Here is a 15,034-nt window from a genome sequence, read left to right as displayed (position 1 = left end):
TTTCGTAGCATCTTTCTGAAAAGATAATTTGTCGGGCAGTTTCAGCCCTTGGTTATTAATGGTTAATTAATATATACACTATATATATATAGAGAGAGAGAGAGAGAGAGAGAGAGAGAGAGAGAGAGAGAGAGAGAGAGAGAGAGAGAGAGAGAGAGAGAGAGAGAGAGAGAGAGAGAGAGAGAGAGAGAGAGAGAGAGAGAGATATCTAGATATCTAGATAGATATAGATAGATATATAATAAAATACACACACACACACACACATAGTAGAATATCGTTGGTCGAACTTGGAAGGGTCGAATGCACCGCAATGCTCAAACCAAAAACAAAGTCCCGAGGTACACCTACACGTTACTGACGGAATTCGAGCCAACAATACATTAAACACACACACACACACACACACACACACACACACACACAGAGAGAGAGAGAGAGAGAGAGAGAGAGAGAGAGAGAGAGAGAGAGACAGACACACACACACAGAAACACACACACACACTGACACACATTCACACACAGACACACACACACACACACACACATACACACACACACAGAGAGAGACACACACACACACACACACTCACACACACACACACACACACTCTCTCTCTCTCTCTCTCTCTCTCTCTCTCTCTCTCTCTCTCTCTCTCTCTCTCTCTCTCTCTCTCTCTCTCACGCACGCACACACACAGGTGCGTAGGCTGAGAGTATTCGGTTTGTTCGGATGAAATCCCCTCCGAGTTCTATAAAGCAATGTTTTAGAGTGCAGTGTACGGAATGAATGAATGAATGAATGAATGTTTAACGACACCCCAGCACGAAAAATACATCGGCTATTGGGTGTCAAACCATGGTAATGCAAATAAATAACTTCAATTTTGTGCTGTATTGGCCATTCTCAAAGAGAATGTTACACCCCTGCACCACGGTGAGGTTACAGCACGCGCAGGGGCAGTGTACGAAAATGCTTACAGATGCATGCAAGTTGGGGTGGGGGTGGGGGGTTCTCAGGAAATATAATTAGCTCATCAAGTACATAACTCAAAATTTGGCTTGATCAATTTATTATTGTTTTTATTATTATTATTATTATTATTATTATTATTATTATCTAACGCATACCGCTCTCTTTCCATGAAACTTAGAACAACGGAAACTTGGGGTTGCGGAAACTTTTCAAATACACATGTATGACAAGAATGTTAGAGATTTTTTGCAAATACCAGTTGGAGACCACAGATGCCAGTCAATAAAATTATAATCGCCTTTCAACTGGAAATGCAAAATGTTCAGAATTTATTTGTTTGGAGGTCTGATTGTGTAACACACATTTCTTACAATACCAAAACGAAATCATTTAACTATAGTGTAATTTCATGTCTGTGGTGTGCTATACGAAATTCGAAAACTCGAACTCTGAACTCGAACATGACAAACGTTTGGTAATTTTGACATAATCTAAGAGAGAAAACCTGCTACATGTGTGTTTCATTGGTAGGAAGGGATCTTTTATATACACCATCGCAAAGACAAGACAGCACATACCAAGGCCTTTGATATATCAATCGTGGTGCACTTATTATGAGATAATGTTTCGGTATGTATGGGGGGGGGGGGGGGGAGTTAAAATTGTCCAGTTAAAACCAAAATGGCTATTTTCTTATTCAGATTGACCATCTTCATATTTAGGAAAGGTGACTATCAATAATAAAACTAACAACACAAGCTACTGAAATAGTCATCAACTCAACGTGACAAGGGCAATTGTCCTGACTATAATGTAGGTTAATTGTAGTGACTTAAGATGAGTTGTACGGCTGACGTATGTCAACTGTAGTTTTACGGCTGGCATATGGAAACGTTACAGCCGTTCGACAAAGCAACCTTGCGATAGTCGTAAGTATCCCTCGATTAAGGTCTTTGCGAAAATGTGCGAATTAGTTCAATAATAAAGTCCCACTATTTGGAACATCTTATTCAATAGTATCGGACATGCATAAAGTAACTTTGCCAGTTAATAGGCGATAACTGCCGAATGCATAAGACATGTGAGTTATCTCCCATCTTTTCGTAGAATCGAACTCCGAGTTTCATAAAACAGGCACGGTGGAAGCAAGTAGACATTAATAAATATTCTATTTTAGATGTTAGGTTTACAGCATGCTTTTTTAGTATATTTTACCATGTTTATTCTACATGTTTTTTAATTTATTTAGTTTTTTGATAAATTTAACGACTCAATCTTTGAGCCGTACCTAGTCCAAACGACTGGAGACTGTCAGTTCTGCTGAACCATGGATTTTTATATTAACGTGACTGGGATCACGCCGCTATTTCACCTCTGGTGTGACTGTGATCCAGACACAGCATGGGAATCGCCACCAGTCGTGAAAAATCCAATCGTGAGTGCAGAGACGTCTGATGAGAAGGAAGGAAGGAAATGTTTTATTTAACGACGTACTCAACACATTTTATTTACGGTTATATGGCGTCAGACACATGGTTAAGGACCACACAAATATAGAGAGAGGCACACACACACACACACACACACACACACACACACACACACATTCACACACACACACTGACACACATTCACACACACACAGACACACACACAGAGACACACACACACACACAGACACACACATACACAGACACACACATACACACTCACACACACATACACACACTCACACACACACACACACACACACACACACACACACAGACACACACACAGACAGACACACACACAGACACACGCACACACACAGACACATACACAGACACATTATTATATATGGGGGTTAAAATTGTCCAGTTAAAACCAAAATGGCTATTTTCTTATTCAGATTGACCATCTTCATATTTAAGGAAAGGTGACTTATCAATAATGAAAGTAACAACACAATGTACTGAAATAGTCATCAACTCAACGTGACAAGGGCAATTGTTCTGACTGTGATGTAGGTTAATTGTAGTGACTTAAGATGAGTTGTACGGCTGACATATGTCAACTGTAGGTTTACGACTGGCATACGGAAACGTTACAGTCGTTCTACAAAGCAACCTTGCGATAGTCGTAAGTATCCCTCGATTAAGATCTTTGCGAAAATGTGCGAATTAGTTCAGTAATAAAGTCCCACTATTTGGAACATCTTAGGCGTAAAAAGAGAAGAAGTGTGTTTCGGGTTTCCCGACCGACCCTAATTTTACGCTGCGACCCTACAAAATGTTGACTTCCAAAAAAAACCCCACCAACATCTACCGCGATTTTTGCAGACAGGTTATATGCAGTATGTCAAGAACACAGTTTAAAAAAAAAAAAAAAAAAAAAAAAAAAAAAGTTCCTACCTACCTACCCTATTTTTTGCAGACTTTTGGGTCTTATTCAATAGTATCGGACATTCATAAAGTAACTTTGCCAGTTAATAGACGATAACTGCCGAATGCATAAGACATGAGAGTTATCTCCCATATTTTCGTAGAATCGAACTCCGAGTTTCATAAAACAGGCACGGTGGAAGCAAGTAGACATTAATAAATATTATATTTTAGATGCTAGGTTTACAGCATGCTCTTTTAGTATATTTTACTATGTTTATTCTACATGTTTTTTTTTAATTTATTTAGTTTTCTGATAAATTTAACGACTCGGTGTTTAAGCCGTACCTAGTCCAGAAAGAAAGAAAGAAATGTTTTATTTAACGACGCACTCAACACATTTTATTTACGGTTATATGACGTCAGACATATGGTTAAGGACCACACAGATTTTGAGAGGAAACCCGCTGTCGCCACTACATGGGCTACTCTTTCCGATTAGCAGCAAGGGATCTTTTATTTGCGCTTCCCACAGGCAGGATAGCACAAACCATGGCCTTTGTTGAACCAGTTATGAATCACTGGTCGGTGCAAGTGGTTTACACCTACCCATTTGAGCCTTGCGGAGCACTCACTCAGGGTTTGGAGTCGGTATCTGGATTAAAAATCCCATGCCTCGACTGGGATCCGAACCCAGTACCTACCAGCCTGTAGACCGATGGTCTAACCGCTACGCCACCGAGACCGGTACCTAGTCCAGAAGACTGGAGACTGTGCCAGTTCTGCTGAGCCATGGGTTTTTATATTAAAGAGACAGACCCTAGTTTTTAAACACTAAGTCATATCTTTCACCTATACCCTTGTTTCAACCCGTAAAAATGGACACTAGGTTTGGTTAATTTAAAAACCTGTAACCAATTTGGATGCAACAGCGTGCAACAAGAGTCTGTGACGTTGAAATACCCTTAAAAAATAAGACTAAAAATCGATTCCATAACTGTTACTTTTCATACGCACGTGCGTTTTTAAAACTATGAAAAATGCAGTTTGTGGTATTAGAAACACCAGGATGACCAGAAACACTTCGGCTGTACGGAGGTGGATAATCTAAACAATAAAATATAAGTAATATTTGATTTCAGTGATCATAAACCACTCTAATAGTGAGAAATATACCGTAGTGTTTAAAAACTGGGGTCTGTCTCTTTAAAGTGACTACCGCGTCTGTCGGATTACTGAAAATTCTTGTCTCCGGGACTACAGCAAGACGACTCAGATTTCTTCTGAGATCACACCGCTATTTCAGCTCTGGTGTGACTGTGATCCAGACACAGCATGGGAATCGCCACCAGTCGTGAACAATCCAATCGTGAGTGGAGATACGTCTGATGAGAAGTCACTTGAACACTGAGCTGCAGAATTTTCTTCGTCTCGTATTGTGTCGTCAAGCCGGAGATTTGCTGTACAGGTATGTGTATCATCGGGGCAGAGTATTAGTCTATTTTCTCTCGCTGCATGAAGCTCACGCGCTTTGCATAGTTTATTTCCTGTATATACTCCTATTATCTGTTTCTTGCCGGTCTCATTTTCCACCATAGTGTAAGTTGTTTGCGTAGCCAGCTGAAATGGCGTTGAACCGCACCCACCTGAAAGAGGATTGTTGTACCGGCAGTCTCCTTCTATGGCAGTCGGATGGTCAGCTGAAAATCCCCTGTGAATATTCAGTTGTACTAAGTCTGCTCTGCGTGTGGACATGTCAGGTTTATTGAGACTGGTTGTCTCTCGTCCCACTTGATTGGCAGTATTCTGTATTCGGCTGGTAGCTGGGTTTGTCACCCAGCACACAGCATTATTCCTCGGAAGCCTGTAACAACGACAATTCAAAACAGCTAATTAAATTGTGTCAGAGGCGGATCAAGGGGGGCCCAGCCCCCCCCCCCCCCCCCCCTAAATTTTGCGATAGTTATAATTTTACTATATATTCATTTTCAGGGTGTTTTTATGATCCCCCTCCAAACCTCCCTCAAAGTTCCCTTGGCATTCCACCTCATGTCATTGCCCCCCCCCCCCCCCCCGAATGGCTTTTCTGGATTCGCCACTGACCACTACTACCACATTGATACATGACATGTGTTATTATATTGTATATTATTACTATGCATGTATTCCCCATTATTGAATTATCCTTCCCCGCAGTAGAAGCGGGATGTAGACCAGTGGTAAAGCGCTCGCTTGATGCACTGTCGGTCTAGGATCGATCCCCGTCGGTGGGCCCATTGCGGTATTTTTCGTTCCAGCCAGTGCACCACAACTGGTATATCAAAGGTTGTGGTATGTGCTATCCTCTCTGTGGGTGCATATAAGAAATCCCTTGCTGATAATCCAAAAGAGTAGCCCAAGTAGTGGCGACAGCGGGTTCCTCTCTTGATGGCCCTTAACCATATGTCCGACGCCATATAACCGTAAATAGAATGTGTTGTGTGCGTCGTTAAATAAAGTATTTCCCGTTTCCTGTTTCCATTCTCCGCAGTTTACACATAATATTATTTTATTTATAGATATGTATGAAAGAAAACAAACTCTATGCCGCCAGGGTGTCTATGCTATCTGCGATGGTACAAGCTGGTTTGTTCCACACGTAGATTCGTCCACTAAACGTTCCGTACGGGTTAATGTTTATGATCATCTTGTCACCAAAACAAGCAACCTTGTTTGTAAAAAAAATTCTATGGAATAAATAGTCATTATTAATAATTGCGCTCGATTTCTCATCTGTTATCGCGAATTCCACTGAAAACCCCTACGTAATTTTCCATTCAGTGGGGGCGGCATTTAGCTCAGTCGGTTGAGTGTTCGCCTGAGGTGCTTGCGTCGCAGGATCGAACCACTTCGGTGGATCCATTCAACTGACAGGGTTTCTTCTCGTTCCAACCAGTGCTACACAACTGGTCCATGGCCGTGGTGTGTGTTGTCCTGTCTGTGGGGAAGGTGCATATAAAAGATCTCTTGCTGCTAATGGAAACATGTAGCGAGTTTCCTCTGATGACTACGTGTCAGAATTACCAAACATCCAATAGCCGATGATTAATTAATTAATGTGCTCCTCTTTAACATTAACATTTAACTTTTATCTACGCCGTTAAATAGGCAACGCCCATATCATCATCATCACCACCACCATCATCATCACCATCATCACCATCATCGTCGTCGTCATCATCATCATCATCATCATCACCATTATCACCATCATAATCATCACCATCATCATCATCACCACCATCATTATTATCATCATCATCATCATCATCATCACCACCATCATCACTACCACCACCACCATCATCATCACCAACATCATCATCATCACCATTATCATTATTATTATCATCATCATCACCATCATCATCATTGTCATTATTATCATCACTACGATGTAAATAATGAGATGAAGGGTTCACTGGAATAACCTACGTCACATTTTTAGTAAGGTGATATGTTTTAATTTTTACGTTTACAACTCTGCAATCGTGAAATATTATTGCCTAAGAAAGCATAATTTACCAACTACTTTTAATGGCCTATCATAATTATAGATTTTTAAAGTGATGTGTCATTGTGACCTTGATATGCACGACCGTAATAATACTGTCTGTTTGGACATCATGGGTTATTCCTATGGACCCTTCAAATATTAAAACAAAACCACTGCAGCTGTATTCTCATTGAACATACATTTCCAAAGAAGAATTACATTTGATGATATCTTTATTTTGATAACTCATTATAACATATTCAAATAGCAACATTTCATGACAAAATGTTTATAAAATTACATTTGACTGGCAGGAGTAAAAATAATGCTAAACCATTGCTTTATATCTCTTTGGAAAGGTATTTTAAAGCATAACATGATAGAAGTGGTTTCGTACTGAATTTCACACACACAATTTTATCACCACACCGCATCTACCATCAATGAAGAATTTATCTATAGGCTGACATAATTTTAAAAACATTTTTATATAATATTTTGGAAATATATAAAATTACATTTATTACTAAAACAAATATATGAAACCCCCCCCCCCCCCCCCAACAAAACAACCTTTTTTAAAAATGAGACAGAGACAGTGACAGAGACAGAGAGACACAGTGATAGACACACATATAGAGGGGATATATATTACATATTAAAAATCGGTATCAAATATTCTACTCCAATAGGGCCATTGGAAAAAAGAAAACAATAATTAAAAAAGAACAGAAACAAACAATCGAAAATAATAATAAAAATAAGATATATAAAAGACAGAAAGCGCAAAAACAGAAATTGAATTTATACGAATAACAACAATCGTAAAAAAATAACATAACAAACAAACAAAACCAAAACGAAAAATAAAATATCAAATTATCATGCGCATGGCACATATGAAATGACAACACAAAACGTTCATATTACCACAATATTTTATTCAATAGAATATTATATTTTAATTGACAGAGACAGAAAGAAAGATCGAGCGAGTGTACCGTGTTAGGTCATACTACATATTTCACCGAAACAGGGGCCTATTTCACAAAACATCGTAACTCTACGTCTGCAACTAGCAGTAATACCGGTTGTGAGTTTACACGTGTTTGTCATCTATTTCACACAGAAAATTGCATCGTTACGGAAGATAGAGCATTTTAAGGACAAACGAAAATAAATATGTGTACTTCAAACTATATTCCTTGTACTATAATAATAATAAGAAGAATTGTGGTTCAGTCGTAGGTTTACGTTTACGTGCAAAACTAGGCTTACGATGTGTTGTGAAACTGGGCCCAGCTTTCTACTTTAACTTCTATTTATAAATAACACGTAAGGGATTTTATTTTGAGTCTCACTGTAATTACTTAAATCTATTTTTTGCTAAAAAAAAAAAAAAAAGGTGGCCGCTAAGTAAGTTATATTAAGATAACTTTGCACGTCTAGCTTAGCGCCATACTGTTGGTGTAAGAAAGGATAGGTCTTATTAAAACAGTTTAAATTATGAATTTTAAATTAATATTTTATGGCCTTGTTTTTAAAATAATGCATGTGACGAGAAGTAAACCCAGAAGTAAAGCGCTCGCCTGATGCGCGGTCTGTCTGGGATCGACTCCCGTCGGTGGAGCCATTGGGTTATTTGTCGTTCAAGCTTAGTATATGCTATCCTGTCTGTGGGATGGTGCATATAAAAGATATCTTGCTACTAATCGAAACAAAATGTAGCTTGTTTCCTCTCTAGGAATATAAGTGAAAAGTACCAAATGTTTAATATCCAAGACCTGATAAGAAATAAATCAATGTGCTCTAGTGGTGTCGTTAAACAAAACAAAACAATTTTTAACATTAAAAGTAAATAAGGTGTTACTGGCCATAAGGTTACTAAATAGGTTAAAATAATATAAAAATATATGCAAAATACCAAAGTAAATAGTTCACCCTCAGTATACACATAACAACGATAACAACAGAAATCACCTCTACTGTACAAGTAACCACTATAGACCAGCGGAGCTCATTTCCATCACAGTGACCGATAAACAACATACTTCTAGTAAAGTGTAAAAACTTAAAATATCACCGGATCATTTAACATAATATATGCAAATGTTAAAGATACAGAATATACAACCTACGAAATACACATATTGAAACATTCAGCAAATGTTATCTAATATTAAAATATTAGGGCTGAAATTACACCCCCCCCCCCCCCCACCCCCCCCCATACCCCACCCCCCGGAAAAAAATGTATAAATTAGTGATATGAAATTTTCCCAAACTGATTTAGTAATTTACAATACACACTGTTGTTTAGCCGCACGCATACGTCTGTGTCCGCGTTTTAGAATGAAACCTATTTAAAATAAATTATTGTATCGTGTCGTAAATTCGGCCCTAACGAAAATAATCCAAACCAAATCCATGATAAAAAAACCTAACCCAAACATCCAAACCTCCAACCAAATAATAATAATAATAACAATAACGGCAATAATAATAATAATAATAATAATAAAATAAATAATAAAAAAAGCTTTGAAATTTAAACCATCCACCAATATCTTGCCTCTGTGGTGAACATCCATAGGTGCAACTACAAACCAAGTTTCATTGATTCAGAGCTTATGGTTATGAGAAATGGATATAACCTCAAAACCTAAAAGCAAACGTTGACGTCGTTGCCTCCGCTGATGTCGAAAAACTAATATCTACCGTATACCTCGCCTTTTAAAACACAAAACTCCCACAATAAAAACAAAAAAGAAAAACCCTTATAAAAAGCAAAAACCATATGCTACTAAGTGTAAGTAATCAACTGACATATGCCGTCTGGTTAAAGATTGCAAAATATATAAAAATTATCTGTTTAAACAAAATAGTGTGTCATTTCACTTCTTATAATTAAAGAAAATAAAGTCTCCCTAATTGTTCTGTTTTGGTCCCTCCCAATTCTTCGGTTTTCGCACGAAAGATCGCACTACGAAAACAAACAGAAGAATTATGAGAAGGGCGACAACTCCAGCTAAAGCAGCGACAGTGCCGATCATGGACGGACTGGTCTCACACTCCTGTTCTCTGCGTCGATTATCACTCTTCGTCACTTCCGCTGTTTCTGAAAGTCATAGAACGAAACAAATGATGTCATGCTACCACACGAAAACAAATAGCCAGTGATTAAAGTTGTAAAAGTGAAACAGGTTTTGACAATGAGGATTCTAAATGAAAAATGCTTGTTTTATTGAACAGTGGTTCAAATTGAGGAATATCTGTTTTAAAGAATACACAACACAAAAGGTGATTCTAATTGAGGAATATCTGTTTTAAAGAATACGCAAAACAAAAGGGGATTCTAAATGAAGAATACCTGTTTTACACAACATGAATGGCAATTCTAAATGAGAAATACCTGTTTTACACAACAGGAATGGCAATTCTAAATGAGAAATACCTATTTTACACAACATGAATGGCAATTCCAAATGAGGAATACCTATTTTACACAACATGAACAGCAATTCTAAATGAGAAATACCTGTTTTACACAGCATGAATGACAATTCTAAATAAGAAATATCTGTTTTACACAACATGAATGGCAATTCCAAATGAGGAATACTTGTTTTACACAATATGAACAGCAATTCTAAATGAGAAATACCTGTTTTACACAATATGAATGGCAATTCTAAATGAGAAATACCTATTTTACACAACATGAATGGCAATTCCAAATGAGGAATACCTGTTTTACACAACATGAATGGCAATTCTAAATGAGAAATACCTATTTTACACAACATGAATGGCAATTCCAAATAAGGAATACCTGTTTTACACAATATGAACAGCAGTTCTAAATGAGAAATACTTGTTTTACACAACATGAATGGCAATTCTAAATAAGAAATATCTGTTTTACACAACATGAATGGCAATTCTAAATGAGGAATAGCTGTTTTACACAACATGAAGTGCAATTCCAAATGAGGAATACTTGTTTTACACAATATGAACAACAATTCTAAATGAGAAATACCTATTTTACACAACATGAATGGCAATTCCAAATAAGGAATACCTGTTTTACACAATATGAACAGCAGTTCTAAATGAGGAATACTTGTTTTACACAACATGAATGGCAATTCTAAATAAGAAATATCTGTTTTACACAACATGAATGGCAATTCTAAATGAGGAATAGCTGTTTTACACAACATGAATGGCAATTCCAAATGAGGAATACTTGTTTTACACAATATGAACAGCAATTCTAAATGAGAAATACCTATTTTACACAACATGAATGGCAATTCCAAATAAGGAATACCTGTTTTACACAATATGAACAGCAGTTCTAAATGAGGAATACTTGTTTTACACAACATGAATGGCAATTCTAAATAAGAAATATCTGTTTTACACAACATGAATGGCAATTCTAAATGAGGAATAGCTGTTTTACACAACATGAATGGCAATTCCAAATGAGGAATACTTGTTTTACACAATATGAACAGCAATTCTAAATGAGAAATACCTATTTTACACAACATGAATGGCAATTCCAAATAAGGAATACCTGTTTTACACAATATGAACAGCAGTTCTAAATGAGAAATACTTGTTTTACACAACATGAATGGCAATTCTAAATAAGAAATATCTGTTTTACACAACATGAATGGCAATTCTAAATGAGGAATAGCTGTTTTAGACAACATGAATGGCAATTCCAAATGAGGAATACCTGTTTTACACAATATGAACAGCAATTCTAAATGAGAAATACCTGTTTTACACAGCATTAATGACAATTCTAAATGAGAAATACCTGTTTTACACAACGTGAATGGCAATTCCAAATGAGGAATACTTGTTTTACACAGCATGAATGGCAATTCTAAATGAGAATACCTGTTTTACACAACATGAATGGCAATTCTAAATGAGGAACACCTGCTTTACAGACTAGGCTTACACAACACGAACGACGATTCCAAATGAGGAATAGCTGTTTTACACAACACGAATGGCAATTTAAATGAGGAATACCTGTTTCACAGAGCAGGTCTACACAATATGAACGGTCATTCCACATTCGGTTTTATTGGGTAAGTCCCGCGCGTTCCCCCCAAAAAACCCAACAAAACAAAACAAAACAAAACAAAAACAACAACAACAACAAACAAACAAAGTCCAAACAACAAAAGCCAGGTCTGTAAACACTGGGAGGGGAAGCAGTGGATGAAAATGGAAGGTTTTCTGTCCTACTCTATAAATAAAGGTATATATATGGTTTGTGCTCTCCCCTCCCCCCTCAACTATGGTGCAGGTGACACCCCGCTAGATGTGTGCCCTGCCTTCCAGACATCGTTCCTTCAGGCCTGACAGAAATTGAACGGTGTTTCTTAATGAGTAGTTCTGTTTTGTTTTTCTTTTTAGAACCTCACCTGTCGCTTCTGGATAGACTACAAGGAAAGTTCTTTCAAGCACGTGCGTCTGGTTGGTGACGTCATTGGCGAGCCGCTTCCTTCTCCCCGATGACGTATCTCCACTACAGTCAATCTGTTAAAACATAACCACATTATGTCAAGAGAAAATAGTGGCCAATACTTATTTTATCCCCTGCCAATCTATGGCAACAAAGGATAAAGCTATTCTAGACTGATTCGTCAACAAAGAACGTTCATGTTACTGTACCGTTGGTAATCCCACACTTTTAAAAAATATATAGGTATTACATAACGAGTTTTATACTATAACTTACCCATGATATCCATGTCATAAACCCATGTGATAATTTTAGTGTATTAACCCAGTTAATAATGGTATGGAAATTTGCAAGGTCTCTAGGTAATGTGTTGCTGTGGATGGGTCATTTGCTTACAAGTCAAGAAGACCTGTGTATCTGAGCGTAACGTTTCCAAAGTTTTAGTTAAAATGCGTGACGTCAAACTAATTTTTGCTAATCGTGATGACGTCATCTTACCGATGACGGCGTTAGTACTGTGATTTACTAAACATTTAATTAAAATGTTACTTTAGAAGTGTTATAGGATAAATAGAATTCACTACTCGTGTTGTTTTTTTAATATGTAAAATATCAACCTCGACTAGTTAATCGGTGTTTGTCTCGGCTTGACCTCCACAAATACCGATTAACATACACTCGGTTGATATTTTCCATACTAAAAATACTCATGACGAATTCCCTTTTTATTTTTCCTGCAGTTAGCGCCTTTTATTTACTGACGTCATATATGATTTACAAATTACGTCACCTCGTATTTGAAACATTACACAAGGCTGCCACAGAGCATGATTCTTAACGTTAAGCAAATCCATGAAAGAGGTTTTTATCATAGATTTGACAAATTGTTGTTATGACGTTAAATTAAAACCCGTTTTTGTAAAACATAAAAGAAAGTATGTAATAAATACAGAACTTCACATATGTTGTTTTTGCTTCCCATGTATTGCACTCGTTTATTTTGCGAACGAACATACTACTCGACCGTTACGTGGTCTCGTGGTATATGTTCTTGCTCAAAATAAACTCGTGCAATAAATTGGTAGCGAAAACAACTTATCTGAAGTTATGTATATTTATATTGTATACATGCAGTATTATATAAAACGTGTTATATTGTATACGTACATTATTACATAAAGCGTCGGAACCGGAAGCGCAGACTCGAGCGGTGAAGGTCACTTTCATCAAGGCAGTCTCGGTGAACACAAACGTTCTGAATTCAAACTTCACTTTATTACGCCCGCCAACGTCACTTGGCAGCGTGTTCCATATATCCGATATCTTTGATGTACTCTTGCAGCTAGAAAAAAAAACAAGAAATAATAATAATAATAATAATAATAATAACAATAATAATAAATACTACTACTACTACTATTACTACTACTACTACTACTACTACTACTACTACTACTACTACTACTACTACTACTATTACTACTACTATATTACTACTACTACTACTAGTACAACAACAACTGCTACTACTACTACTACAACTACTACTACTACTTACACTACTACTACTACTACTAAATAATAATAATATTATTATTAATAATTGTAATGATAATATAGATGATATGATATGATATGATATGATATGATATATGATATGATATGATATCATATGATATCATATCATATCATATCATATTATATTATATTATATATCATATATCATATCATATCATATCATATCATATTTTGTATATAATGAATTATAATTTAAAATTATTTAAATAGTGGTTGGAGTGCTGCTGATGATTAGTATAGAGTATAGATGGAAGGAAGCAAGCAAGCAAACAAGCAAGGAAGTTAGGAAGGAAGGAAGGATGGAAAGAATCGATGAATGTCTTTTGCACACAGTGCGTTCTTATTGTCAGTTCTTGACGATTTTTTGTTTTTGGTTACTCACCCCTGCTCTAGAAGGTCCACGAACTGATACTTTGCATCAGAGCTCTCTTTCCCGTTGTCTATCTTCACGGCGTACAAGATCATGTGAGTCAACCCTGAAACACCAACTCAGAACTAAGCCAGACAGTTTATAGTAAAAACAAAGTAAAGTCTTTTACATTTATATTTATCCGACATAGAAACAGACAACAAGGTTTTGGACAAGGCCCAATGAAAACCAATGCCTCAGTCAAGTATAATACACCAAAAGCCGTTGAATGTTTCAGAGATGGTTAAAATTTGTTTTATGTAACGACACCACTGAAGCAACCCCTGCAATTGCCCACGGCATTCGGCAATGCTGTGGATAATGCCGTGGTGTTTATAATTCTCCACGGCACGTGTTTGCCTTAGACTATATTTTGTTTTGACGTGGGAATTGTTCTTAATTGCAGGGGTTGCTAGAAGTACATTGTTTTATTAAACATCGACTATTGGATGTCAAACATTTGGTAAACTTGTCATATGGTTTTAAAGAGGAAACCCGCTACTTTTTTCAATTAGTAGCAAGGGATTTTTTATATGCACCATACCACAGACAGGATAGCACATACTACGGCCTTTGATGTACCAGTCGTGAAATTCATTGTGCAGTTGGATAGATAGATAGATGGATCATGGGTGGGTGGGAGTAGGGAGGGAGGGTGAAAAGGAGGGACTTA

The 15,034-nt window shown here is 37.0% G+C and overlaps 1 protein-coding gene across 1 annotated transcript; it reads right to left on the bottom strand.

Annotated features, from left to right (window-relative positions):
- Window positions 1–9,156: 9,156 nt before the first annotated feature.
- LOC121385381 lies at window positions 9,157–14,426 on the bottom strand. The gene is made up of 4 exons (XM_041516047.1): window positions 14,335–14,426; window positions 13,542–13,716; window positions 12,334–12,448; window positions 9,157–9,992 (listed from the first exon to the last, which is right to left on the bottom strand). The coding sequence occupies exons 1-4, from the start codon at window positions 14,415–14,417 to the stop codon at window positions 9,802–9,804; spliced, it is 564 nt and encodes a 187-aa protein (XP_041371981.1). The 5' UTR covers window positions 14,418–14,426; the 3' UTR covers window positions 9,157–9,801.
- Window positions 14,427–15,034: the final 608 nt, after the last annotated feature.

This window comes from Gigantopelta aegis, chromosome 11 (assembly GCF_016097555.1).
Source record: "Gigantopelta aegis isolate Gae_Host chromosome 11, Gae_host_genome, whole genome shotgun sequence".
NCBI classification, from domain to species: Eukaryota; Metazoa; Mollusca; class Gastropoda; order Neomphalida; family Peltospiridae; genus Gigantopelta; species Gigantopelta aegis.
This window is presented reverse-complemented; position numbering and strand designations above follow the sequence as displayed.

Bases quoted from the DNA above. Each gene is read 5' to 3' on its own strand.
- LOC121385381 (XM_041516047.1), bottom strand. From the start codon at position 14,417: ATGATCTTGTACGCCGTGAAGATAGACAACGGGAAAGAGAGCTCTGAT. The intron at 12,449-13,541 runs GTACGTATACAA...ATGTTTTAACAG, and splicing joins CCGACGCTTTATGTAATAAT to ATTGACTGTAGTGGAGATAC. The intron at 9,993-12,333 runs GTGAGGTTCTAA...TATGACTTTCAG, and splicing joins AGTCTATCCAGAAGCGACAG to AAACAGCGGAAGTGACGAAG.